This window comes from Necator americanus, chromosome II (genome assembly GCF_031761385.1).
Source record: "Necator americanus strain Aroian chromosome II, whole genome shotgun sequence".
NCBI classification, from domain to species: domain Eukaryota; kingdom Metazoa; phylum Nematoda; class Chromadorea; order Rhabditida; family Ancylostomatidae; genus Necator; species Necator americanus.
Window position 1 is genome coordinate 41,318,791 of NC_087372.1, and position 27,131 is coordinate 41,345,921.

Sequence of the window (27,131 nt, forward strand, 5' to 3'; positions counted from 1 at the left end):
GAACATAACGTTAGTTGCGATTCCACTTGGCTTCTAAACAACATTGTTCGAATCCGTCCTCAAAGAACACGAAATGAATTCATGTGGCTTTCTGTGAACCCACAAAAGTGGACAATTTCGTGGCGTTCGATTTCACACAACAAGCAACCATAATCTCACCGTCAAATCCAGCAGCTACAACTCTCTTTCAAAAAGAACTTGCCATCAGTATAGGCAAACCAGATGTGTTCTTCCTAAAAATTTTCACTTATTTATCACTAGGACTGAATGAGGTACTGAGGTAACGTATACGAATCTGATCGATTACCTACACTGGCGGTACTGTTGTTTGTTACAAACTTTTTGCTTTCAAGTACAATTCTTTCTTATTTTTTTTCGATCAAAAAAGGAAAGGTCAAAGAAATAAATCGGTACGTTTTCTGCAGCACTTTTTCCTGGTTCGTTCGATCAAAGAAAACCCCCATAGATGGCACAAATCTTCGAGCAGGTTCACCGATTTCAACACTGATTAAATGCAGAAAGTGGATAGTAGTGTGAAGATCCGTTTTGATCACTTTACACTTTATTTTATTGATCTGAAAATCAAAGAGAAAAAATTAAAAAATCAAAACAGCATTTTCCTTCCTGGGAAAGAAACCGCCTCCAAATGTTTTTGCAACATTTTACGAACATTTTTTCTTTATACATCTCTAATTGATTCTGGGTAAAATCCTCACGGTTTGTTCCTCTATCCAGTAAACTTTGAAGGCTCATTACATCGCCAGTTTTGCTGTAACCTATTACTGAACTAAGCTACCAGAAGAAAATTGGTCACCATCGTCTCTATGCTCTTTCCATTGAAAGAAAAAAGGAACGGTTCAGGCAGTTAGTTTCTGGAGAAAAGCTATCCCTCCATTTAATATTAAGGGGTGAATAAGCTCACTTTTTTTGTTTCCCCTGGATTCATCTGGTGTGAATATGATATCATAACTTACTCACTTTGCTGAAAAGAACTATTAGTGATTGATTATTAGTGATGCATCGATAGCATTGATGGGACTGAAATGCACATTACTAATGATTCGCAAATTTTTCTCACTTTGTAATTGCGAGAAGAGGCAAGTACAAGCAAATTTGCACCCAACTTCGCCTTCCGGCTACAGCGTTTGGGTATTTTAGCAGCACTTTTTGGAATACGTTTGAACTACGTTGACCTCTCCCATCCCTCTTTACTTTCAGTCATATTTTGTCGTAAGTACTTTTATGCGCAGCATGAAGTAAAAAGTGTTTGAAAAATTTGTTTCCCTTTTTGTACCTTTTTTTAGGCCAGAAATTTTGACGATCCCTGTGAAAAATACAATTTTGGGGATTGAAATACAAAAAGATGAGAGAGGGGATGGCCTCATCGTGTGTCGCCGAGAAACACAAATGGGTGGATGTTGAAAGGATTTTATGCACGAAAGTTCCAAAGGGACTTCCTGACCAAATATCCCATTTTTTGGGGAATGGCTGAACTGAAAGTTAATCCAAGAATCTTATTCAAGTTCTTTCCGGACACCTAACTGAACTTTGATAATTGTCATTAACCTCGCCAGAACCGCTTTATTTCGAACGTACTGCCTCCTGAACACTCGTTAATGTTCCCTAGTGATTATTCCTGGAGATTGGAAGATAACAAAAAGAATGTATGCAGCGAAGAAATGGATAGACCTCACTCTCCAACGCTTGAAGCTCCACACGTATACTGATATTCCCTCTTTAATTCATATATTCAAGATTTTCACATCCTAGTAATAGTTAGTGGAGAGGAAGTGCACAAAAGCAAACGGAATTTGCACAATGTAGGATTTCTCACTTGCAATGTATAAGAGCAAAGTACTCTTATATTAATGGACATGGGTTTTGCAAGAATAAAAACCGTGAAAATGACGGGAGATAATGTTTCAACGAAAATGATGGCATCACGTTTTTTTTTTACAACGTTTCAAGGCAGTATGAACAATATCTGTGACAGTATGAACTCTTATCTGTGAGTTTGAAGGGAAAATATTCTTTTTCTTGAGGGAATCAAACGAATTCAAAATTACGGAATTACTTGTATCAACAGCATGCTCGTCGCTATTATAGCCTTCATTGCCAAGCGGGCAAAAATATGTTGGAGTGCAGTTAACAGCTTTATGTGTACATGAAGCGGCTCTTTTCTCTTTATTTCGGAAAAAGGAGTATTTGATGACTTTCAAATACTGTTGTTAGGAAAAATGGATGTCTTGATCGTACATCCTCCGGGTATGATCCAAACAGTTTCTTCCCCCAAAAATCAATTAAATCAAAGGAGTGTGGTGGTGGCTGATAAATGTGCTTCAAGTTTTCACTGAAAACTTAGACATTTGGCTGGAAATTGATCCGAAATTCCGGAAGCCAGGTCTGCGTTCAATAAAAAAGGACCGGTTTAGCTCTCAGGTATGAAACCGATAGTAATTAAAGTGATAGTGATTAAAGTACATTTGTATTTCACAGTTTGCATTTTACATTTGTAAAAATAACACAGTTTGTCGTCTTGTATATCCTCATAGTTGAGAACATGCTCTTTGGCAACTTCCTAATTTTTTTTCTGGTTATTTCTGAATTATTCAATCTTATATATTTCCACTATCTTACAACTATTTGTTCAGAACCGTATTCTGTTCTCTAAAACAGCCTAAGATGTACGCATATTTGTCATATGACTGATTCATAGCCATCCTGAGTCAAGTGCAAATAAGTCATTAGTTAATATGGAGGAATAGTAGGGTATTTAAGTGCAGTAGAAACACTTTTCCCTAGACTTTTTCCAGCAGAAAGGGATTATTTTACCAGTGAAAGACCAAAACTCACAACACAACAATGTGCCTGCTCAACACATTATTGTACATATTCACCCTGCGAAAATGCTATGCTTGACTGCTTTTCGACTGAAAATTGTCCAAGCCACAAAAACGAGTTGTTCGATTGTTCAACTTTTATAGGCTTTACTGTACTATCTTCACCTCCATGGATTTACTTACTGATCAACTTCAGAACCCACTTTTATGTGTATGCACGGAGAATTTCTCAAGAAAATTAGTATTTCTCGAAATATGAGAACTCTGACCAATTCCGAACTTCAAATGGCCAGAGCCCTAACTTACAACATCCTACGAAGTGAACCTAAACAAACATTTGCAAAGACTCCCGACTTCATGTAGTACAGAAGGGTACAGCCACCGGCATTCTTCATCGTTCTTTCATTCATTCACTCGTTTGCGAATATCGTCCCGGAAGGACCAATAAAGTTCATTTTTTGCTGACCAACTTGTGGCTATAGTGGTCCTGTAGAAGGTAAGTCAACATCTGCATGATCTCATTTATCCATCAGGAAAATAACGTGCAAATCAAGGAAGTCACGATTTGTTTTCGGAAAAAGACAGTGGATGCCAGAGACGTAGTAATGATACAATTTTTACTAAAGTTTGGGAAGACAACTCCAGTATCCTCAATGTAACGGTTGTTGCTAGTCGGGAACGTCTTCTCCATGTTTTGACTAAGAAGTTTTGCTCGAATGTAATCAAGTATTATCTGTTAATGATCCTGAAATATCAAATCAAAAATAATAAATTGATGAATTGATAGGACCAGCGATCCTCGAAATCGCAATTCAGCTCTTCCGATCGACCGCAACACCTTCTGGTTCGCTTTTTCTTTCTATCGAGTGCGCATCGCGGTTGTGGGGATGAACGTACGTACAGACACACCTACCTTAACAAAAGGAACGACTGCTGGCGGTTAAAATGCTTCTAAAATGGCATTGACAACGTCGTTAACGTTGCGTTCTGTGAACAAGTACGGAACCTCCAAAGCGAGGCCTCGAGGAGGTTTAACCATTTTGCTCAAATCCGCTTCTGAATATATACTTTCTGTATTTCAGAAAAATTAATGCAATAAATGTCATGTTGAAGGCTTCTAGAAACTGCTCACTGCTATATCCAACTGCAACAATCCTCTGGAAGTTGGCATGTTGTGGATCCAATAGCGGAAGACTCCAACTGTCTCTCCTAAAATGCACGTTTTGAAGTGCTACTAGAACGGACAAGCCTATTACAGATTTGTTATTATTGAGCTTCAATTGTTTTGAGGCAGTTCATTTCATGCTGAAAGCGGAAAGGGGCGGTGAGACATTCCGCTGTGACTCAAACATGATCGATCGGAGGCTGGATTCAGACCTGCTGTCAACGAAGCTTTTCGTTCCTCCGGGGTCGATAAATTGGTACCAGACTTATCTGATAGGATAAAATCACCAACTTGACCCTTCGACTAGCCCCGCAAGTCACTGTACAGGCTAGTTCTACATTCGCAAACCTCAAACGATTCTGAATTGAAGTAAACACAGTGGCATATCCCGAACGTATTAGTTAACGCTATACGCTTTATCCTTCATCCTTGCTCATCACCCACTAATATTGGTATTATGTAAGCAAAGATGCGAGTTGCGGCATTATCACTTTGCTTCGAAAGCAGCAATCAAGTAAGAAACGTGGTCGGCCTGTGCACTTCATTATTTTTTCCACGTCGTATTTCGTTTCTGTATTTGAATGATTAATACCTACCCGAACAAAAGATATGTAGTTTGAAAAAAAATAGAAGCTTAATGAATTTAAAAATTTATATGTACAACGTACTTTCCCTATGTTCTCACTAATTTTGTGCGAGGGGATACGAATACTTCTCGAACCATCAATACTTTGAAACACTTACTGTGCTGATATGAATACTAGGCAGTTGGCTCGATTTCGCCAGCGAAAAACATTAAGTTCATGGATCGCCCTGAAAATTGGTATATTTGAACCCATCATGCTTTCTTCAACTTTTCACTAATTAGTAAAGTCTATTTTGTTGTGTACTCTTTCTTAGGCTTCTGCTTAACGTTGCAAATTTTCTACAGAATGATGTAACTGCACACAATGTGGTTTTACACCAAATTCAATGCACAAGCGGTCTAACAGTAGCCCAGATCTAGGAATCTAGCGACGGACCAAATCTTAACAACCTTGATTCATTGAAAACTTGAAACATCGAAGACACACTTCTGGAGCAGATTGTTTCTTAGTTTGGTAAAGAAAAGATACCCTTGCGCTCATGATCGTCCTCAATTTTAAATCAGTGGGAGGTGTTTTGGATTTTTTGGAACGAAAGTCAAATCAGAAACAGATACTAACAAACAACGTTCACTAACTCTTATCCAGTATAGAACAGAATCGAGCATCGGAGATTTCACTCAGTCTTGCCCCGAAAGAATTAGCAACTTTATCCCATTTTCTATGGAATGAGTATAGCCTGTGACCAAATGTACCCAACCCTTCGATTATTTGGTAGAGGAAAGAAGTAGAGGAAGAATGTGTTCCTCTAAGAATTAGAAGAAAACCTACCACCTGCAAGATCTTGCAAAAAAGCAGTAACTTACTCTGCGGTCGTAGAAGGATCATTGGTAATCGTCATTTCAGTACGTCTTTCCACATATTTTGCGAAGATCTCATAAGAGTTTTTCATTTCCTTCAACGCAAGCACCAAATCCATGGGTAATGTGGGTACATATCCATATGTTGTAATTCCCATAGCTGAGTTCTCAGTACTTTCGAAGAAACGGGCGCTTACGTTTTTTATAAACTGTCTCTCCTAAATTCCTCATAAATTAGTGATAAATGGTCTTCATGAAACCACGTTTGTCATACACTAAAACCATATATGACTTGTAGATTCTGGAAGCACACATTTTTTGGAAGTTTTCAAATAACTGACGCGCTCTACCCCAAACATACTCTCTTTGATGCACCTCTATTCCAGGACGGTATTAAATGATATAATACTGACCTGCTCATACAATATTCGATAGCGGTCGAAGTTGTAGAAGTCACCGACAATAAGGCAGCGAACATTCCTCTTACGTGGCCCTAGATGTGAAGAGTTTGATTGTTAATGAGTGTAAGGTGACTTATACGATTCCATCTAAAATATCACATTATGAGACCTTCAAATTCGTAGACAGGCAATTGGGAGTATGTTTTCTCATCAATTAGTTATCTATAGTCAAAGTAAGCTAGTAAAGTGACGATAGATCACAGGATATCTACTTCAACAAGTGAAAACTTCTTTGAAATACAGCAGAATACCCTCACTTGCGTCAACTACGAAGATTTTTAAGAGAAATACCTTTTGCAGTAGTCGGTTCTATAAACTCTGCAGTGGTAGTCGTCGGTTCTAGAGTGGATGTTGTCGTTGGCTCAGCCGTTGTTGTCGTCGGTTCTAGAGTGGATGTTGTCGTTGGCTCAGCCGTTGTTGTCGTCGGTTCTAGAGTGGATGTTGTCGTTGGCTCAGCCGTTGTTGTCGTCGGTTCCACAGTGGATGTTGTTGTTGGCTCAGCCGTTGTTGTCGTCGGTTCTAGAGTGGAGGTTGTGGTTGGCTCAGCCGTTGTTGTCGTCGGTTCCACAGTGGATGTTGTTGTTGGCTCAGCCGTTGTTGTCGTCGGTTCTAGAGTGGAGGTTGTGGTTGGCTCAGCCGTTGTTGTCGTCGGTTCTAGAGTGGAGGTTGTGGTTGGCTCAGCCGTTGTTGTCGTCGGTTCCACAGTGGATGTTGTCGTTGGCTCAGCCGTTGTTGTCGTCGGTTCCAGTCGGTAAGTGGATGTTGTGGTTGGCTCAGCCGTTGTTGTCGTCGGTTCTAGAGTGGAGGTTGTCGTTGGCTCAGCCGTTGTTGTCGTCGGTTCCACAGTGGATGTTGTCGTTGGCTCAGCCGTTGTTGTCGTCGGTTCTAGAGTGGAGGTTGTGGTTGGCTCAGCCGTTGTTGTCGTCGGTTCCACAGTGGATGTTGTCGTTGGCTCAGCCGTTGTTGTCGTCGGTTCCACAGTGGATGTTGTGGTTGGCTCAGCCGTTGTTGTCGTCGGTTCTAGAGTGGAGGTTGTGGTTGGCTCAGCCGTTGTTGTCGTCGGTTCCACAGTGGATGTTGTTGTGGGCTCAGCCGTTGTTGTCGTCGGTTCCACAGTGGATGTTGTTGTGGGCTCAGCCGTTGTTGTCGTCGGTTCTAGAGTGGCCACAGTGGATGTTGTTGTTGGCTCAGCCGTTGTTGTCGTCGGTTCCAGAGTGGATGTTGTGGTTGGCTCAGCCGTTGTTGTCGTCGGTTCCACAGTGGATGTTGTTGTTGGCTCAGCCGTTGTTGTCGTCGGTTCTAGAGTGGATGTTGTGGTTGGCTCAGCCGTTGTTGTCGTCGGTTCTAGAGTGGATGTTGTGGTTGGCTCAGCCGTTGTTGTCGTCGGTTCCACAGTGGATGTTGTTGTGGGCTCAGCCGTTGTTGTCGTCGGTTCCACAGTGGATGTTGTTGTTGGCTCAGCCGTTGTTGTCGTCGGTTCTAGAGTGGAGGTTGTGGTTGGCTCAGCCGTTGTTGTCGTCGGTTCCACAGTGGATGTTGTTGTTGGCTCAGCCGTTGTTGTCGTCGGTTCTAGAGTGGAGGTTGTGGTTGGCTCAGCCGTTGTTGTCGTCGGTTCCACAGTGGATGTTGTCGTCGGTTCCACAGTGGATGTTGTCGTTGGCTCAGCCGTTGTTGTCGTCGGTTCCACAGTGGATGTTGTTGTTGGCTCAGCCGTTGTTGTCGTCGGTTCTAGAGTGGAGGTTGTGGTTGGCTCAGCCGTTGTTGTCGTCGGTTCCACAGTGGATGTTGTCGTTGGCTCAGCCGTTGTTGTCGTCGGTTCCACAGTGGATGTTGTCGTTGGCTCAGCCGTTGTTGTCGTCGGTTCAGGGGCAGGGAGCCGTTGTTGTCGTCGGTTCTAGAGTGGATGTTGTCGTTGGCTCAGCCGTTGTTGTCGTCGGTTCTAGAGTGGAGGTTGTCGTTGGCTCAGCCGTTGTTGTCGTCGGTTCTAGAGTGGATGTTGTGGTTGGCTCAGCCGTTGTTGTCGTCGGTTCCACAGTGGATGTTGTCGTTGGCTCAGCCGTTGTTGTCGTCGGTTCCACAGTGGATGTTGTCGTTGGCTCAGCCGTTGTTGTCGTCGGTTCTAGAGTGGAGGTTGTGGTTGGCTCAGCCGTTGTTGTCGTCGGTTCCACAGTGGATGTTGTCGTTGGCTCAGCCGTTGTTGTCGTCGGTTCTAGAGTGGAGGTTGTCGTTGGCTCAGCCGTTGTTGTCGTCGGTTCCACAGTGGATGTTGTCGTTGGCTCAGCCGTTGTTGTCGTCGGTTCTAGAGTGGATGTTGTCGTCGGTTCTAGAGTGGATGTTGTGGTTGGCTCAGCCGTTGTTGTCGTCGGTTCTAGAGTGGATGTTGTGGTTGGCTCAGCCGTTGTTGTCGTCGGTTCTAGAGTGGAGTTGTCGTTGGCTCAGCCGGTGTCGTCGGTTCCACAGTGGATGTTGTCGTTGGCTCAGCCGTTGTTGTCGTCGGTTCCAGAGTGGATGTTGTCGTTGGCTCAGCCGTTGTTGTCGTCGGTTCCACAGTGGATGTTGTCGTTGGCTCAGCCGTTGTTGTCGTCGGTTCTAGAGTGGAGGTTGTGGTTGGCTCAGCCGTTGTTGTCGTCGGTTCCACAGTGGATGGGGGTGTGTTGGCTCGCCGTTGTTGTCGTCGGTTCCAGAGTGGATGTTGTCGTTGGCTCAGCCGTTGTTGTCGTCGGTTCCACAGTGGATGTTGTTGTTGGCTCGCCGTTGTGTCGTCGGTTCTAGAGTGGATGTTGTGTTGGCTCAGCCGTCGTGGTAGTGGGTGGTTGGCGGTTGTGTCGGTTCGGTGGAGTTGTCGTTGGCTCAGCCGTTGTTGTCGTCGGTTCCACAGTGGATGTTGTGTTGGCTCGCCGTTGTTGTCGTCGGTTCCACAGTGGATGTTGTCGTTGGCTCAGCCGTTGTTGTCGTCGGTTCTAGAGTGGAGGTTGTGGTTGGCTCAGCCGTTGTTGTCGTCGGTTCCACAGTGGATGTTGTTGTTGGCTCAGCCGTTGTTGTCGTCGGTTCTAGAGTGGACGTTGTCGTTGGCTCTGCAGTGGTAGTCGTCGGCTCTAGAGTGGATGTTGTGGTTGGCTCAGCCGTTGTTGTCGTCAGTTCCACAGTGGATGTTGTTGTGGGCTCAGCCGTTGTTGTCGTCGGTTCCACAGTGGATGTTGTTGTTGGCTCAGCCGTTGTTGTCGTCGGTTCTAGAGTGGAGGTTGTGGTTGGCTCAGCCGTTGTTGTCGTCGGTTCCACAGTGGATGTTGTCGTTGGCTCAGCCGTTGTTGTCGTCGGTTCTAGAGTGGAGGTTGTCGTTGGCTCAACCGTTGTGGTAGTCGGTTCCACAGTGGATGTTGTCGTTGGCTCTGCCGTTGTTGTCGTCGGTTCTAGAGTGGATGTTGTCGTTGGCTCAGCCGTTGTTGTCGTCGGTTCTAGAGTGGAGGTTGTGGTTGGCTCAGCCGTTGTTGTCGTCGGTTCCACAGTGGATGTTGTCGTTGGCTCAGCCGTTGTTGTCGTCGGTTCCACAGTGGATGTTGTCGTTGGCTCAGCCGTTGTTGTCGTCGGTTCTAGAGTGGAGGTTGTGGTTGGCTCAGCCGTTGTTGTTGTCGGTTCCACAGTGGACGTTGTCGTTGGCTCTGCCGTTGTTGTCGTCGGTTCTAGAGTGGAGGTTGTCGTTGGCTCAGCCGTTGTTGTCGTCGGTTCCACAGTGGATGTTGTCGTTGGCTCTGCCGTTGTTGTCGTCGGTTCTAGAGTGGAGGTTGTGGTTGGCTCAGCCGTTGTTGTCGTCGGTTCTAGAGTGGAGGTTGTGGTTGGCTCAGCCGTTGTTGTCGTCGGTTCTAGAGTGGAGGTTGTGGTTGGCTCAGCCGTTGTTGTCGTCGGTTCTAGAGTGGAGGTTGTGGTTGGCTCAGCCGTTGTTGTCGTCGGTTCCACAGTGGATGTTGTTGTGGGCTCAGCCGTTGTTGTCGTCGGTTCCACAGTGGATGTTGTTGTTGGCTCAGCCGTTGTTGTCGTCGGTTCCACAGTGGATGTTGTTGTTGGCTCAGCCGTTGTTGTCGTCGGTTCTAGAGTGGAGGTTGTGGTTGGCTCAGCCGTTGTTGTCGTCGGTTCCACAGTGGATGTTGTCGTTGGCTCAGCCGTTGTTGTCGTCGGTTCTAGAGTGGACGTTGTCGTTGGCTCTGCAGTGGTAGTCGTCGGTTCCACAGTGGATGTTGTCGTTGGCTCTGCCGTTGTTGTCGTCGGTTCTAGAGTGGACGTTGTCGTTGGCTCAGCCGTTGTTGTCGTCGGTTCTAGAGTGGAGGTTGTGGTTGGCTCAGCCGTTGTTGTCGTCGGTTCCACAGTGGATGTTGTTGTTGGCTCAGCCGTTGTTGTCGTCGGTTCTAGAGTGGACGTTGTCGTTGGCTCTGCAGTGGTAGTCGTCGGCTCTAGAGTGGATGTTGTGGTTGGCTCAGCCGTTGTTGTCGTCAGTTCCACAGTGGATGTTGTTGTGGGCTCAGCCGTTGTTGTCGTCGGTTCCACAGTGGATGTTGTTGTTGGCTCAGCCGTTGTTGTCGTCGGTTCTAGAGTGGACGTTGTCGTTGGCTCTGCAGTGGTAGTCGTCGGTTCCACAGTGGATGTTGTCGTTGGCTCTGCCGTTGTTGTCGTCGGTTCTAGAGTGGACGTTGTCGTTGGCTCAGCCGTTGTTGTCGTCGGTTCTAGAGTGGAGGTTGTGGTTGGCTCAGCCGTTGTTGTCGTCGGTTCCACAGTGGATGTTGTCGTTGGCTCAGCCGTTGTTGTCGTCGGTTCTAGAGTGGAGGTTGTGGTTGGCTCAGCCGTTGTTGTTGTCGGTTCCACAGTGGACGTTGTCGTTGGCTCTGCAGTGGTAGTCGTCGGTTCCACAGTGGATGTTGTCGTTGGCTCAGCCGTTGTTGTCGTCGGTTCCACAGTGGATGTTGTCGTTGGCTCAGCCGTTGTTGTCGTCGGTTCTAGAGTGGAGGTTGTGGTTGGCTCAGCCGTTGTTGTTGTCGGTTCCACAGTGGACGTTGTCGTTGGCTCTGCAGTGGTAGTCGTCGGTTCTAGAGTGGAGGTTGTGGTTGGCTCAGCCGTTGTTGTCGTCGGTTCCACAGTGGATGTTGTCGTTGGCTCTGCCGTTGTTGTCGTCGGTTCTAGAGTGGAGGTTGTGGTTGGCTCAGCCGTTGTTGTCGTCGGTTCCACAGTGGATGTTGTCGTTGGCTCAGCCGTTGTTGTCGTCGGTTCTAGAGTGGAGGTTGTGGTTGGCTCTGCAGTGGTAGTCGTCGGTTCCACAGTGGATGTTGTGGTTGGCTCTGCCGTTGTTGTCGTCGGTTCTGGAGTGGAGGTTGTGGTTGGCTCAGCCGTTGTTGTCGTCGGTTCTAGAGTGGAGGTTGTCGTTGGCTCAGCCGTTGTTGTCGTCGGTTCTAGAGTGGACGTTGTCGTTGGCTCTGCAGTGGTAGTCGTCGGCTCTAGAGTGGATGTTGTGGTTGGCTCAGCCGTTGTTGTCGTCGGTTCCACAGTGGATATTGTCGTTGGCTCAGCCGTTGTTGTCGTCGGTTCCACAGTGGATGTTGTGGTTGGCTCAGCCGTTGTTGTCGTCGGTTCTAGAGTGGACGTTGTCGTTGGCTCTGCAGTGGTAGTCGTCGGCTCTAGAGTGGATGTTGTGGTTGGCTCAGCCGTTGTTGTCGTCGGTTCCACAGTGGATATTGTCGTTGGCTCAGCCGTTGTTGTCGTCGGTTCTAGAGTGGAGGTTGTGGTTGGCTCAGCCGTTGTTGTCGTCGGTTCCACAGTGGATGTTGTCGTTGGCTCTGCCGTTGTTGTCGTCGGTTCTAGAGTGGAGGTTGTGGTTGGCTCAGCCGTTGTGGTACTCGGTTCTGGAGTGGAGGTTGTGGTTGGCTCAGCCGTTGTTGTCGTCGGTTCTAGAGTGGAGGTTGTGGTTGGCTCAGCCGTTGTGGTACTCGGTTCTGGAGTGGAGGTTGTGGTTGGCTCAGCCGTTGTTGTCGTCGGTTCTAGAGTGGAGGTTGTGGTTGGCTCTGCAGTGGTAGTCGTCGGTTCCACAGTGGATGTTGTTGTTGGCTCAGCCGTTGTTGTCGTCGGTTCTAGAGTGGATGTTGTGGTTGGCTCAGCCGTTGTTGTCGTCGGTTCTAGAGTGGAGGTTGTGGTTGGCTCTGCAGTGGTAGTCGTCGGTTCCACAGTGGATGTTGTTGTTGGCTCAGCCGTTGTTGTCGTTGGTTCTAGAGTGGAGGTTGTGGTTGGCTCAGCCGTTGTTGTCGTCGGTTCCACAGTGGATGTTGTCGTTGGCTCAGCCGTTGTTGTCGTCGGTTCCACAGTGGATGTTGTCGTTGGCTCAGCCGTTGTTGTCGTCGGTTCCACAGTGGATGTTGTCGTTGGCTCAGCCGTTGTTGTCGTCGGTTCTAGAGTGGAGGTTGTGGTTGGCTCAGCCGTTGTTGTTGTCGGTTCCACAGTGGACGTTGTCGTTGGCTCTGCAGTGGTAGTCGTCGGTTCTAGAGTGGAGGTTGTGGTTGGCTCAGCCGTTGTTGTCGTCGGTTCCACAGTGGATGTTGTCGTTGGCTCTGCCGTTGTTGTCGTCGGTTCTAGAGTGGACGTTGTCGTTGGCTCAGCCGTTGTTGTCGTCGGTTCTAGAGTGGAGGTTGTGGTTGGCTCTGCAGTGGTAGTCGTCGGTTCCACAGTGGATGTTGTTGTTGGCTCAGCCGTTGTTGTCGTTGGTTCTAGAGTGGAGGTTGTGGTTGGCTCAGCCGTTGTTGTCGTCGGTTCCACAGTGGATGTTGTCGTTGGCTCAGCCGTTGTTGTCGTCGGTTCCACAGTGGATGTTGTCGTTGGCTCAGCCGTTGTTGTCGTCGGTTCCACAGTGGATGTTGTCGTTGGCTCTGCCGTTGTTGTCGTCGGTTCTAGAGTGGACGTTGTCGTTGGCTCAGCCGTTGTTGTCGTCGGTTCTAGAGTGGAGGTTGTGGTTGGCTCAGCCGTTGTTGTCGTCGGTTCCACAGTGGATGTTGTTGTTGGCTCAGCCGTTGTTGTCGTCGGTTCTAGAGTGGACGTTGTGGTTGGCTCTGCAGTGGTAGTCGTCGGTTCCACAGTGGATGTTGTCGTTGGCTCGGCCGTTGTTGTCGTCGGTTCCACAGTGGATGTTGTCGTTGGCTCGGCCGTTGTTGTCGTCGGTTCCACAGTGGATGTTGTCGTTGGCTCTGCCGTTGTTGTCGTCGGTTCTAGAGTGGAGGTTGTGGTTGGCTCAGCCGTTGTGGTAGTCGGTTCTAGAGTGGAGGTTGTGGTTGGCTCTGCAGTGGTAGTCGTCGGTTCCACAGTGGATGTTGTGGTTGGCTCAGCCGTTGTTGTCGTCGGTTCTAGAGTGGACGTTGTGGTTGGCTCTGCAGTGGTAGTCGTCGGTTCCACAGTGGATGTTGTCGTTGGCTCGGCCGTTGTTGTCGTCGGTTCCACAGTGGATGTTGTCGTTGGCTCTGCCGTTGTTGTCGTCGGTTCTAGAGTGGAGGTTGTGGTTGGCTCAGCCGTTGTTGTCGTCGGTTCTAGAGTGGACGTTGTCGTTGGCTCTGCAGTGGTAGTCGTCGGTTCCACAGTGGATGTTGTCGTTGGCTCTGCCGTTGTTGTCGTCGGTTCTAGAGTGGAGGTTGTGGTTGGCTCAGCCGTTGTGGTAGTCGGTTCTAGAGTGGAGGTTGTGGTTGGCTCTGCAGTGGTAGTCGTCGGTTCCACAGTGGATGTTGTGGTTGGCTCAGCCGTTGTTGTCGTCGGTTCTAGAGTGGACGTTGTGGTTGGCTCTGCAGTGGTAGTCGTCGGTTCCACAGTGGATGTTGTCGTTGGCTCGGCCGTTGTTGTCGTCGGTTCCACAGTGGATGTTGTCGTTGGCTCTGCCGTTGTTGTCGTCGGTTCTAGAGTGGAGGTTGTGGTTGGCTCAGCCGTTGTGGTAGTCGGTTCTAGAGTGGAGGTTGTGGTTGGCTCTGCAGTGGTAGTCGTCGGTTCCACAGTGGATGTTGTCGTTGGCTCAGCCGTTGTTGTCGTCGGTTCCACAGTGGATGTTGTCGTTGGCTCGGCCGTTGTTGTCGTCGGTTCTAGAGTGGAGGTTGTGGTTGGCTCAGCCGTTGTTGTCGTCGGTTCTAGAGTGGAGGTTGTGGTTGGCTCAGCCGTTGTTGTCGTCGGTTCTAGAGTGGACGTTGTGGTTGGCTCTGCAGTGGTAGTCGTCGGTTCCACAGTGGATGTTGTCGTTGGCTCGGCCGTTGTTGTCGTCGGTTCTAGAGTGGAGGTTGTGGTTGGCTCAGCCGTTGTTGTCGTCGGTTCCACAGTGGATGTTGTGGTTGGCTCAGCCGTTGTTGTCGTCGGTTCTAGAGTGGAGGTTGTGGTTGGCTCTGCAGTGGTAGTCGGTTCTAGAGTGGAGGTTGTGGTTGGCTCAGCCGTTGTTGTCGTCGGTTCCACATTGGATGTTGTCGTTGGCTCTGCCGTTGTTGTCGTCGGTTCTGGAGTGGAGGTTGTGGTTGGCTCAGCCGTTGTTGTCGTCGGTTCTAGAGTGGAGGTTGTGGTTGGCTCTGCAGTGGTAGTCGTCGATTCCACAGTGGATGTTGTCGTTGGCTCTGCCGTTGTTGTCGTCGGTTCTAGAGTGGAGGTTGTGGTTGGCTCAGCCGTTGTGGTAGTCGGTTCTAGAGTGGAGGTTGTGGTTGGCTCTGCAGTGGTAGTCGTCGGTTCCACAGTGGATGTTGTCGTTGGCTCTGCCGTTGTTGTCGTCGGTTCTGGAGTGGAGGTTGTGGTTGGCTCAGCCGTTGTTGTCGTCGGTTCTAGAGTGGAGGTTGTGGTTGGCTCAGCCGTTGTGGTAATCGGTTCTGGAGTGGAGGTTGTGGTTGGCTCAGCCGTTGTGGTAGTCGGTTCTAGAGTGGAGGTTGTGGTTGGCTCTGCAGTGGTAGTCGTCGGTTCCACAGTGGATGTTGTCGTTGGCTCAGCCGTTGTTGTCGTCGGTTCTAGAGTGGAGGTTGTGGACGTTGTTGGTGCGGTCATTTTTGTCGTATTTGGCTTTTGCGTGGATGTTTTACTTGCTCCTAAAAGGTGTTTTTGAAACAGCACTATTATTGCAAATGTTTGAAGGACCTGATGTGCTTTGTGTGTTCTTGGTTGTGTTTCTGAAATTTATTTTTGTGATTTTTACCCTGTTTGATCTACTACCTCGTCATGTTCTTCTTTTTATTCTTCGTAATTTGGAAGCAGTTTTTTTCCTCCGTTCAAGTGTTATTTTTGTGTTGATGTTTTCCTTGAAATTACTCACCAAACTCTGCTATCCTTGTAGCTACATTTACTTCTTCATTTTTCCCAACGAACCCAACATTCTCTTTGCTTTGGTTGAATGTCTTCGTCAAAACCTCTTCTGGTTGTGTATTTGAAACTACAAGTATCTTCGATTCCTCTCCGTATTTGTTCAATGCTGCTGTGATTTTTTTCGTATCGTCGTCCTCCATCCTTCAAGTTATTGATTTTCGTGGTGCTATTCTTTCTTTTTCTAGACTTCAGCTTGACGATGTCGGGTCTCAGCGGGGAAGTATAGTGTTCGGAGTGCAGAATGCGAGTGGGAGCGTCCTCACTCAAATACTTCTTATCGTACTAAGAAGACCTGAATTCGGCGTTGGCCCGCGCCGTCTTTGTTCATTGTTTCTACTTTAATATCCTGGAGAGATTATCTCAATGACTGTCGACCGTTAGCTCGTGGTCTCGGCGAATGCAGAAGGGCAGCTCTTTCTGACGTACAGCGTAAGGACTGATTCCTTTTCTCACGCATTTTTCCGGAACGGTTAAAGCAGATTGAGCTGGGCCACGCTAATGCTCGTAATCTACACCCCGTACCACATATCCGCCTACGGAGACTCCAATATCGTCAGTTCCGTGATATGCTGCATTCGACTTATTTGATCTACCTGTAGTTGAAGTTGCAAGGAATATAGTGCACTAGAAGATCGTCCGGCCGTTTGCTATGTTTCGCAAACTGCTCTACCGCTCTAAAAACAATCTACTTTGCTCATATATTATCGAAAAGAACAATTTTATAAACACTTTCAGAACAGAGAATGATTTTAGGCGACCGAATTCTTGGAAAAAGAGAATCCATAAATGATTTCACCTAATGTTGGCCACTTATTTCATCCAATCGTCAGATAGTTCACTGTCACCAAAATCTTCTCAACAGACTTACGCGGTTTGATTGGCTTTTTCATTCTCCTTTGGTCGGATTTTGTGCAATTCGTTCACTGCGTCCAGAGCTCTCAAAGGAGGAGTTGCTTGTGCATCGTTTGTATAAAGAATGAAGCTGTATCTTTGTCTCTCGTTTTTCATCAGCAGGATAGATTCACGAGTGTTGTTGATGTTCTGGAAAGGAATAAAACCGAACATACAAAAGCAGCTTCAAGAATCTTTGGTCGGATTTTGTCCAATTCGTTCATAGAAAACCTATTTTTTAAGCTGTTTTCTCGTGTTTTCTGTCAACATCAATATCATCATCATATTCATGCCCAAACTAAATGTGAGTAATTTTTACTGTATCGCAGGATCACATACAATAAAAGTTGTATCTGGTTAGTTGGTGCAAAAAAGGAAGCAGCAGTAAAAAAGAGGAAACCACGGTGAACGTGGCTAGTGGGGGTTAGCCGATATGTCAACTCAGTGTTTTGATCCTCCCAGACAAGTCTGATACCATTTCATCGGAGGGATGAAATGCTTGATGACCACAAGGGCGCACTCGAACCTCCGATCGATCATGCCGACAGTGGAACCGCTTACCGACTGCGCTACACTCGGCTTATCTCAACTAGACCATAATGAATTTGATAAGACACTCTGTGACAGTAATTTCAAGAAAGCACTTCTCAAACTCGTATTGCTGCTGAGAAATGTTTTGAGCCATGTGTATTTTAGGATACCATGATTTGAACTGTGTTCTCTAGCAGACATTCCTCCGTAACCGCGCCGTAATCGTGCAAGAAGATCACCTCGATTCTTCTAAATCACTGCCCCGTTTCTTGTCATGGAAGCATATTTATTGACTTGCAGAAGACTACATGCGTGGGCATAGCGCAATTGGTAGAAGGTTAGGCTGCGACTACCCGACCTATGTTTCGAGAGCACACTGGAGCGTACCATACCTTTTGTCCTTTCGAGACCGATAAACTGCTAGCAGTCTTTTCTGGGAGGATGAAAATGCTAGCATAATAGATAAGCTGATCCTGTCGAACTAATACATGCACCGCAGAGGCTAAATCTAAATCCGCGCATAAATCTCAATCTATTCTCAATTGAAACTGAACTGTTTGATGCGATCCGTAAAGGAATGATAACCGTGGAATTCGTCACCTTCCCTCAGCTGAGGACTCCACACAGATAACATGAGCACAAGCATCCCTTTGATCAGGTAGTTACCCAGGTAAAAAAAAATTGTTTTAGCACCCACCTTGTCAAGACTGCAGTCCCCGTCGTTATCATTTGGTGAGAGGCGTAAAAATCTGGCAACTGACATTTGCTTTTGATCTCCAAGGTACATAGAATAATACATCACTCTCTCACTATCTAAATACGATATATGTTCTACACTTTCAAGGAAATCTTTTTCCATCTCTAACATGCACAAGCGGAGAGCATAGAAGGAAACAAAACTCCACTCAAAAACTATTAAGCTAAATGCGTTTAGTGATTACCCACATGATTCTGACGTTGTAGTTCCCTCAGCTGTGGTAGTCGTCGGTTCCACTGTCGACGTTTCAACCGGTTCTAAGGTGGGTTCTTCTGTGGTGGTCACCTCTTCCGCAGCTGTTGTGGGTTCTTCTGTGGTGGTCACCACTTCCGCAGTTGTTGTGGGTTCTTCTGTGGTGGTCACCACTTCCGCAGTTGTTGTGGGTTCTTCTGTTGTGGTCACCTCTTCCGCAGTTGTTGTGGGTTCTTCTGTTGTGGTCACCTCTTCCGCAGTTGTTTTGGGTTCTTCTGTGGTGGTCACCTCTTCCGCAGTTGTTGTGGGTTCTTCTGTGGTGGTCTCCTCTTCCGCAGTTGTTGTGGGTTCTTCTGTTGTGGTCACCTCTTCCGCAGTTGTTTTGGGTTCTTCTGTGGTGCTCACCTCTTCCGCAGTTGTTTTGGGTTCTTCTGTGGTGGTCACCTCTTCCGCAGTTGTTGTGGGTTCTTCTGTGGTGGTCTCCTCTTCCGCAGTTGTTGTGGGTTCTTCTGTGGTGGTCGCCTCTTCCGCAGTTGTTGTGGGTTCTTCTGTTGTGGTCACCTCTTCCGCAGTTGTTGTGGGTTCTTCTGTGGTGGTCACCTCTTCCGCAGTTGTTGTGGGTTCTTCTGTGGTGGTCTCCTCTTCCGCAGTTGTTGTGGGTTCTTCTGTTGTGGTCACCTCTTCCGCAGTTGTTGTGGGTTCTTCTGTTGTGGTCACCTCTTCCGCAGTTGTTTTGGGTTCTTCTGTGGTGGTCACCTCTTCCGCAGTTGTTGTGGGTTCTTCTGTGGTGGTCTCCTCTTCCGCAGTTGTTGTGGGTTCTTCTGTGGTGGTCGCCTCTTCCGCAGTTGTTGTGGGTTCTTCTGTTGTGGTCACCTCTTCCGCAGTTGTTTTGGGTTCTTCTGTGGTGGTCACCTCTTCCGCAGTTGTTGTGGGTTCTTCTGTGGTGGTCTCCTCTTCCGCAGTTGTTGTGGGTTCTTCTGTGGTGGTCGCCTCTTCCGCAGTTGTTGTGGGTTCTTCTGTTGTGGTCACCTCTTCCGCAGTTGTTGTGGGTTCTTCTGTGGTGGTCTCCTCTTCCGCAGTTGTTGTGGGTTCTTCTGTTGTGGTCACCTCTTCCGCAGTTGTTGTGGGTTCTTCTGTGGTGGTCACCTCTTCCGCAGTTGTTTTGGGTTCTTCTGTGGTGGTCACCTCTTCCGCAGTTGTTGTGGGTTCTTCGGTTGTGGTCACCTCTTCCGCAGTTGTTGTGGGTTCTTCTGTTGTGGTCACCTCTTCCGCAGTTGTTGTGGGTTCTTCTGTGGTGGTCACCTCTTCCGCAGTTGTTGTGGGTTCTTCTGTGGTGGTCTCCTCTTCCGCAGTTGTTGTGGGTTCTTCTGTTGTGGTCACCTCTTCCGCAGTTGTTTTGGGTTCTTCTGTGGTGCTCACCTCTTCCGCAGTTGTTGTGGGTTCTTCTGTTGTGGTCACCTCTTCCGCAGTTGTTGTGGGTTCTTCTGTGGTGGTCTCCTCTTCCGCAGTTGTTGTGGGTTCTTCTGTTGTGGTCACCTCTTCCGCAGTTGTTTTGGGTTCTTCTGTGGTGGTCACCTCTTCCGCAGTTGTTTTGGGTTCTTCTGTGGTGGTCACCTCTTCCGCAGTTGTTGTGGGTTCTTCTGTGGTGGTCACCTCTTCCGCAGTTGTTGTGGGTTCTTCTGTTGTGATTGTCGCTGATGTTCTTGGTTCCTCGGGAACTGTTGCTGGCTCCAAAAATTTAGTTGTGCTCGCGACTTCTTCCACTGTGGTGGTCACTAGGGAAGTCGAAGTTACTTGTTCATTATGTAATGTTGACTCATTAATTTCCGTCGTGGCGGTGGATTTGTCGGCGGGAAGTTCTGACATTTTTCTGTTAAAATTAGGCTTTGGAACAACATTTGTTGTAATTTGTGTGATGAATTTTCTAACTATGCTGGATGTAGTTATTATCCTATCTTCCCTTACGAAGGTGGTATTTCTTACAACTTCTGATTCAAAATTTTTGGTGATTTTCGTGATTTCTTTCTCTTGGAAAGTAAATTTTGATACTGATGTGCTGTTGTGCGCCCTCTCAGATAATGACGACGTTTCGTTTTCTGCAAATGGTGCTCTTCTTTGCAATTCGTTTGAAGCTACGTTGTGTACATTATCCTGGTTTATTGTTGTCAGTGCTTTACCGAAGAAGGGTCCTGGAACATAGACTACTTTGGATTTGATAGTTGAAGTGACCTAAATTGCTGTTGAGGTGCTTTTGAATCGGAGACATGACGTTTGAAAATGATTATGAAGCTTACCTTCATAGTTTTCATTTGAATGTGGCGCAGCAAATATGCTTGCTTCAACTATTAGGACAATTCCGGAAAGGACCCTTTTCATTGACCATTGCATCCGCCTCTGAAAAAAAGTCTCTAAATCCTTGCTAGCCGCAGTTATGTGACATTTGCATTCGAGATTGTGTGAAGTTGACTGATCATTTTTAACCTGTTCTTGTTGTTTTCTGCATTTGCTTCTGCACAATGAAACCGCTTTAAAAAAGGAGCAAATAGAATAAGGAAGCAAAGAAATTTATCACGAAAAAAAAATCCAGTGAAATTGAGAAGGCATAAACACATTTAGATGCTCAAAATAAAGAAAAAGAAATGGTAGAAATGGATTTCCTGTTGCTTTGACATTATTAACATTACAATATTTGCGTTCTGAACTTCTCAGTACTGAGGAAGTGGAAGCAACATGGATGGCAGTTTCGTCTTTATTACTAAGAAATCTCGTTACGAAATTACAGTGCTGGTGACTGTAACCCGAATGTAAGTTACAGTTTTTTTTCTTTTCTCAACAACACGACTAGATAAACACGACAGAAAAATCGCAGCGTTTCGCGTATGTTCTCAAATTTACATATGAAAGCAGTGAACTTTCACTTGTGAGTGCTTTATTCATTTTAAAATAAAACATCGTTTATTGACTAGCTTCCTTTTCATGGAAAATACAAAATGCTTTGATTACCGCATTTCTTTATCGTCAGAGTCTGGATATAAGAATAGAATTTATTCAACACAGCAATTATGCATGTACACAACGGTTAAACTTAACTTTGCCTAGCGAAAGAAACGCCCACACAAAAACGAGCAGAACGAGAACAGGCGGAGAAAGCTGTATGGCTGGTAGCGGACCTCAACGGGAACTTGGTATTCAAATTTAGCTAGATGTTCGGGAGGGACTTAAGGGGTTAAGAAAACGCAGGTGTCTAACGTCCTTCGTATCACTGGTGCATATCATTTTGAACTGATATCTGCAGTCTGTTATCTCGCGTCATTTCTTTTGAAGACAAGAATGGTTTTGAAACAGCAACTGAGCTCTGGTGGGGTAATGCCATATCCCATACACAATCACCATGTACATGATTTTGATGGAGAACACATATGAACTCTTTTCTTTTCACATTACTTCGTTCTCGAAGTTATTTAACGCGATATTTGTTCTATGTTGACGTTCCGTCGATTTCACCTACTTCAGAGCGTTGAATTAAGGGATCGATTTTAATCCTTCCAGGTGGAGTAAGAGGGAATTCTCCAATATATATGTGTGCATGTGTAATTTCCCTTAGTTTGCAATTTCGAAATTGCTGACTGTACCTGCACCAGTTCTCAGGGTTTTGGCGTATGGTTCCTGCTGTGAAACTCTTCCACTGGCTGGAGAGATAGACATGAATCTTTCCTTCCAGCTCAGACAAATGTACGCCCGATGGATCTCAAATGTTGACAGTCCCTTCAGATCTAAAGACGCCGCCTCAACGAAAGCTTCAGCTGGAAATAAAAGTTTTGCAAATGACCTCATCCAAGTAAAGAAAGCAAAGTTTGCACGCATCCATTAAGTCATTTGCGACTTTTACGACAATAGAAGGATTTTCGCCTCTCAGTCTCTATTTTGAACACATGACTCTTCCTGATGATAACAGAGTGCAAGCACATAGTTCGCCCGATTTTTTCAGCTGGAAAATATTAGCTTTCTGTGGCTGTCGCCTGACTGACTTTTCGGGAACTATGCTCCTAGTGACACAAACAAACACATATAACCTCTCGAAAACTTACTTGGAAAAAGAATAGAATGAAAATGAATATTGAAAACTGCGCAAAATCGTACATTTATCAAACAACCACAACTTTCTGACGTAGTTTTTGTTGAATTGATCACAGCACTGCAACAACTTTGGAGTTTGTAGTCTGCTAGTGAGGAATCTCGTGCTTTGAAAGACCCGCACATTGACTGAATTTCTTTGGAAACAAATGACAAAAAGGATCTGGAGGAACCTAAGAATCCTCAATAGCGGTCTGGTTCTCAAGTTCTCAGAAGCCAAAAAAAATCTTTCTCTTTTATGGAACTCACAATGAATAGTCCCTTACTACTTGTACCCGTTTTAATATTTGCATGGACTTTCTTCTTTCTCATTTGTTTATCATTTCAAAATTTACAAAGGAGTGGCAACGCTAATGCTTTGAAATACAGTTTTAACATTTCTGCTTATAGGTGAACAACACAGACACACTCTCCTGTGTGTTTTTGAGTGCCTCGTCTACGTGATGATTTGAATGGAGGGTCGAAAGCGCAGAAAACCTAATCTCTGTGAGTCTTAATCTAATCTCTCTGCGGAAGAATACTTTGTACAAACACTCACGGGCATAGCTCCTCTCAGTATGCAATTTTGATAAGACTTTGATAGGATGAGTCTTTTAAGAAATCTTGATCGAAATGACATCTGCTGGATACAATGGTTAAATAACTCCAAAATAAAGCTGGAACCAGCTGTCACAGACTTTCAAGATTTCCTGAAGTTCCCACTAACTCCAAAAGCTCTGGGTTTTCTGACTCATTGAAAATACCAGTAGTGTGCAAAAATACGGTAATAATCAAATCTAAAAATAAGTTAGCACCTTTCGTTTCTTCCACAAATGAATGCTTTCTGTGGTTTGATCTAGAGAATTAACTGTACATTCCCAAATGAACAAATTATCTGAGGCTTGCTACTCTCAAAATGTCAGTAATCATCTTTATCAGTTCTTTTTTCACTAAATTAAAAAAATCTAGCAAATATTGACGATAGATTTCGTTGAAATATCAATGACATCATCTTTTCTCGATAAATTTCGATTCTTTTTGGATGATGCCTGTAAGCAAGGGGAGACGCCGCTTGGCTCGTAGATTCGAATCGCAAATTTGCTTTCCCACACTATAGAAAAAAGGAAATTCGTTCTATTTCGAAGCCAGCATCTGACGTCTGATGCATTTTCCTGTTTTTCTTCTCCTTTTTTATTTTGCTGTGAAAAAATGATGGAGCAAAAGTACTCATAGTAAATCCAATTTAATTCAGACAGTGTGTCTGTCCAGAACGAGACCAGAGCTGGACTGATCTTAGCAAGAATTTTCCGTACCACCGCGACCAGCCTGAGCTAAGAGAGAGCTGGCCAGTACACTGATGTCATCATTCATTTTTCAAACCTCTCTGTGGAATTTTTGCTTCTGTATACTTTTCATGAGCGTAACGTAATTGGACCTTGCTAATTCTGCGAAAGACATGATCTACTACTTTTTAACGCTTTAGACCGGTGTTAAATCCATAGGAATTTATGTACATATGCTCATAATTGTCGTTTTTTATGTCTCATATCATATCATAAGCCTAAGTAATAATCACTCACATGTGTTCGGTCTTAGCCTGTCTTGAAGGGGTGTGTTGTTGTGTGAGTACCATTTTGGCGCACATACTAATTTTATTCATTTATTTATTTTATTAGATTAACTTGTTCAATAATGTAATTCAATAATGTTGAATAATAAGCTAGTTTTATCAATTTTTAGACTTCATAGTATTCATAATTGGGAACAAAAAAGCTACAAAACATCTCAGAAATCTAAAGATTGCTGAAGTCATGTGTCGTTTAATCTGATTTTTTCTGCGTATTCTCCTTATAAGTTAACGTCGCCAACATATGTGATCTCAGAAATTTGTCATTTAAACGTTCAGTGGACGTCCAGTCAAAAACAGACGAATCTTTTTGATGTATATCAAATACATGACCGAGATTATGTTTAAAAAAAAAACTGATCGCGTCACTTAGCTCTGATATTAATAATAATAATAACAGTAATAGTAATAATACTATCAATATGAATACTCATATTAATAATGCGCGATAATTGCTACAAATAATTTTGTTTCGTTGTTTTTTGTTGCTTTTGTCTGTTATTCTTTTTAAGAACAGTAGCGTCGGTGTTGGGTTTTTCACTCTTAATACGATCGTGAACCTTTTAAGCTCGCAGTAGAGCAACTTCTGGATAAAACCACCGAAGATGAATCAGACACGAAGAGCACGGTCGATGAATGAGAATCGCTGAATACTTTGGATACTGTGCTGCTCGCTGAAGTGTCTCTGTTGTCAAATAAAAAAAGGGAGATCTAGTAAGTTTTCATATTAAAGTTTTGATATTTAGCAGAATTTCGCTCCTTGGTCTTTATATATTCCAAAATATCAGTCAGAAATGATAAATGAGAACTTTTATGGATGAGAGTGAATTTAAAAAAATAGTTGGGAGCTAATCCGCATGAGGTTTTAGGCACTTTTCTTCCTCATTTTCTACTAAGACCTTGGCTCACGGACACTTGTATGGATAGAATTATAATGATGAGGTTTTTCTTAAAAAAATCACAACTGCTCTGTAATCGACTTTCATCTCAGCAATTGCTGCTCGCTCTGTTGTTGTTTTTTTGACGCCTCTAGTCGGATACTCTGCACATCTGAACTTCATTAGCGCAACAAATATCCACTAATAGATGCATGCTCGCATATAAAGGCCCTCAGTAATGACGTTGAAGATGTTTCCAGTTGATCGTCACAACATGCTGTCGTCGTCGCAGACGAAGAACGCCGTTCACACCGGTCGAACCTCGCTTATTTCGACGGCGCGCAAAATCTAATTTCTCACGCTGCGATTAGCGGGCAGACGAAGATACGAGAATTCTGATGTTTTCGTGCAACCTGTAGTCGTTCACTTTTTGCCTCCTCCTACACAGCTGCTTTTTTTCCACACATATTCCAAAAACACTACTAAAGACCGTACAGAATAAATACTTTGTAGTCGTCCTTATCTCAAGTCCTATGGAATGATATTTGACACGCTTGAAGGTCCCCATTTCCTTCGTCAAATAAAGGCTCCTGCGCTCTTATAGAGAACAAAATTCTAACTGTATACATACTGAGGTGATAAGATGCGTTTCTCATTCCTGCAAAATGTTTGTTTCACTTTTTTCTCTTTCTTCTAGAATTTCTCTTCCGTATTTTATTCTACTCTTTTTGTTTTCGTTTTCCACTGGCCGTCAAGATGCGTATTCTCCATCATCTGTGCAGAATGCAGTCACAATGACTACGGCTTTTTATGGGGAAACTGAAAATGAAATTGAGACAATTGCGAAGCATTCCAAAACCAATCATTTTTCCAAGAAAAATTATTGCTTTATTAGAATACCAGTTCAAAAAAAAACACTTGATTTTACATGAAAATCTCACCTGCTACTTCTTGTTCACTATTCAGGCAAACTCTTCATCGACTTGAGGTTTTTCTTTTCGAAACTCATGTGCAACTGCCGAAAAAATCCTGAAAAACTCAATTTTACTCTGTCACGACATCAGGCAAATATTTCTGCTTCATATCGAACCGGTAGTATCTCCACTGGCAATTCTTTAGCTAGAAAAATTGCTTGAGTTTTACCATTTCATAGCAAGTCTGGTTTGGAGCATTAGACTAAATTCAGTCCACACTAAGGAGAAGATCCGATAACATTTTTTTCAATGTCGCACTCTTTTAATTAATCGACAAGTGTGAACTAATTACTTCTATAGGTAGCAACAGGTTTCCAAAGCAGTGAGCATTGGTTACGTCAAATTTAGATTTCGGATCTGGTCTCATGCAAACGGTTTCCTACAACGCGAAGAGGCTTTCAACTGTTTGTCTTCGATGGTGAACTCAATACTTTGGAAAACGTGTGGCAAGCATGATTAGGTTAGTGTTCCACCGCGCAAAATAGCGCAATAAATCCGTCCGGGACAGATTCGAAGCAGAAAGTGCGGGTATTTATTAGATAGTGATAAAATACATAAATGTATCGAAGTCATATTGAACGTTCGAAGCGCCTCATTTGCTGCATGACTGCATTCTCAAAGCTTTTCACAGCTTTATGAGAGAATTTCCGGCTACCAGTGCAATGTATTCGTAGGAGAAGGGCTCGCATTTCTTTCTAGGATCTTCTCCTGATGGATGTTCTCTGTCGCAATCATTTCTCAGTTGAACACTGCCCTCCAAGATCCACCTAAAGGTGAAACACGATCTTTTTTCTTCAGGTCTCGTGTGGCTGCCTCTTCGATCCAACCACATATCCATTTTCATGGCTGACTGCCAAAGCATGTTGTCTTTTATTGCTGCAGTAAAGTGTTCTTACATCAAAGGACCCATTACTGGCCTCGCTTACGGATAGATCGCGTTTGTTTCCGGTACTCAGCTAAACTAACGCTTAGCCACAAGTCGTCCGTAAATTCTAATCATAGCTGAAGTCATTCTTCATGCGTCCAGCCAAAACTCCTCGGTGTTTTAGAGAGTAAGAAGACTCTCAATATGTTCATCTACGATTTTTTTTTTGAATTTACGCACACCTTCCAATATTTTCTCTTTCGAAGCATCAACTTTCTTAAATTGGGTATTGATTTCTTTGTATGACACTCTTATAACTACAAGCATCACATATTTTTGAAGTCGTTGACCACTGAACCTGAAAGCTACAGTTTGAAACAAGAAATCCTTAACTTCTTTTCTGTGGTTTTTCCAAACTATTTTTCAGCAAAAAAACATAAAGCTGAAATTTATCGTATTTTTGCTCATTTTTCCACACAATTTTTCAGTCTCGTAATCATTTTTTTCGTCTTTCTCAATCTACTTCTTTACGATATCATTTGTTTTCTTTTCTACATATGCTACAATATTCTCGTATAGTAGAGTGTGATATCATAAAAAAAAACCGAAAACGAATTTCAAGGTGAATGGTAGCATACTCATCTCAGTTGGATCCATGCGGCATCGGCTATTTTTCGATTTGTTAAGCTACTCTGTTATTTTACTCAAATTCTCAATCTACTTACTATATTTTGAAACTATTTTCTTGATCTTTTCTTTTTGTAGTTTTTTTTTCTTTTGCTTAGCGAGTTACTTGATTTTCATATATTCCCGACTGAGTGTGTCCGCATCATTACGCTTTTCGAAGTGCCCTTTTCTCAATTAATTCCCGCATTTCCAGAATATCGATAGATATATGCGATAATGTGAACTTTTTTCCGGTTTCCCTCTGAAATGTCTTTTTCAGTTAATATCAAGAACTCTTCTCCCTGCATCTAACTGGTTATGTGATTAAAGTTTTCGATCGCAAATGTAATTCCTACAGAAGTGACCGCATCCTCAATGTTATCCATTT

At 44.7% G+C, this 27,131-nt stretch overlaps 2 protein-coding genes across 4 annotated transcripts; one reads left to right on the forward strand and one right to left on the reverse strand.

The window, feature by feature from the left end:
• Positions 1–3,569: 3,569 nt before the first annotated feature.
• On the reverse strand, positions 3,570–20,008 carry RB195_020984 (uncharacterized protein; the record flags this gene model as incomplete). 3 transcript variants are annotated; one of them, XM_064189580.1, is made up of 16 exons in its annotated part: positions 3,570–3,585; positions 3,754–3,791; positions 3,847–3,896; positions 3,973–4,049; positions 4,750–4,818; positions 5,456–5,667; positions 5,863–5,942; positions 6,202–7,804; positions 7,944–8,344; positions 8,787–14,975; positions 15,200–15,390; positions 15,843–15,923; positions 16,118–16,290; positions 17,369–17,484; positions 17,617–19,809; positions 19,915–20,008. In XM_064189580.1, the coding sequence occupies 16 exons, from the start codon at positions 20,006–20,008 to the stop codon at positions 3,570–3,572; spliced, it is 11,583 nt and encodes a 3,860-aa protein (XP_064045459.1). The 3 variants fall into 3 exon arrangements, with proteins under 3 accessions (XP_064045459.1, XP_064045460.1, XP_064045462.1); XM_064189579.1 differs by lacking the exons at positions 3,570–3,585; positions 3,754–3,791; positions 3,847–3,896; ... (4 more) ...; positions 6,202–7,804; positions 7,944–8,344 and having other exon boundaries at positions 8,761–14,975; XM_064189578.1 differs by lacking the exons at positions 5,863–5,942; positions 6,202–7,804; positions 7,944–8,344; ... (5 more) ...; positions 17,617–19,809; positions 19,915–20,008 and having other exon boundaries at positions 5,456–5,607.
• RB195_020985 (uncharacterized protein) lies at positions 6,050–8,682 on the forward strand (the record flags this gene model as incomplete). The annotated part of the gene is made up of 4 exons (XM_064189581.1): positions 6,050–6,083; positions 6,211–6,661; positions 6,710–7,721; positions 7,777–8,682. 4 exons carry the CDS (start codon positions 6,050–6,052, stop codon positions 8,680–8,682), a joined length of 2,403 nt encoding a protein of 800 aa, XP_064045461.1.
• Positions 20,009–27,131: the final 7,123 nt, after the last annotated feature.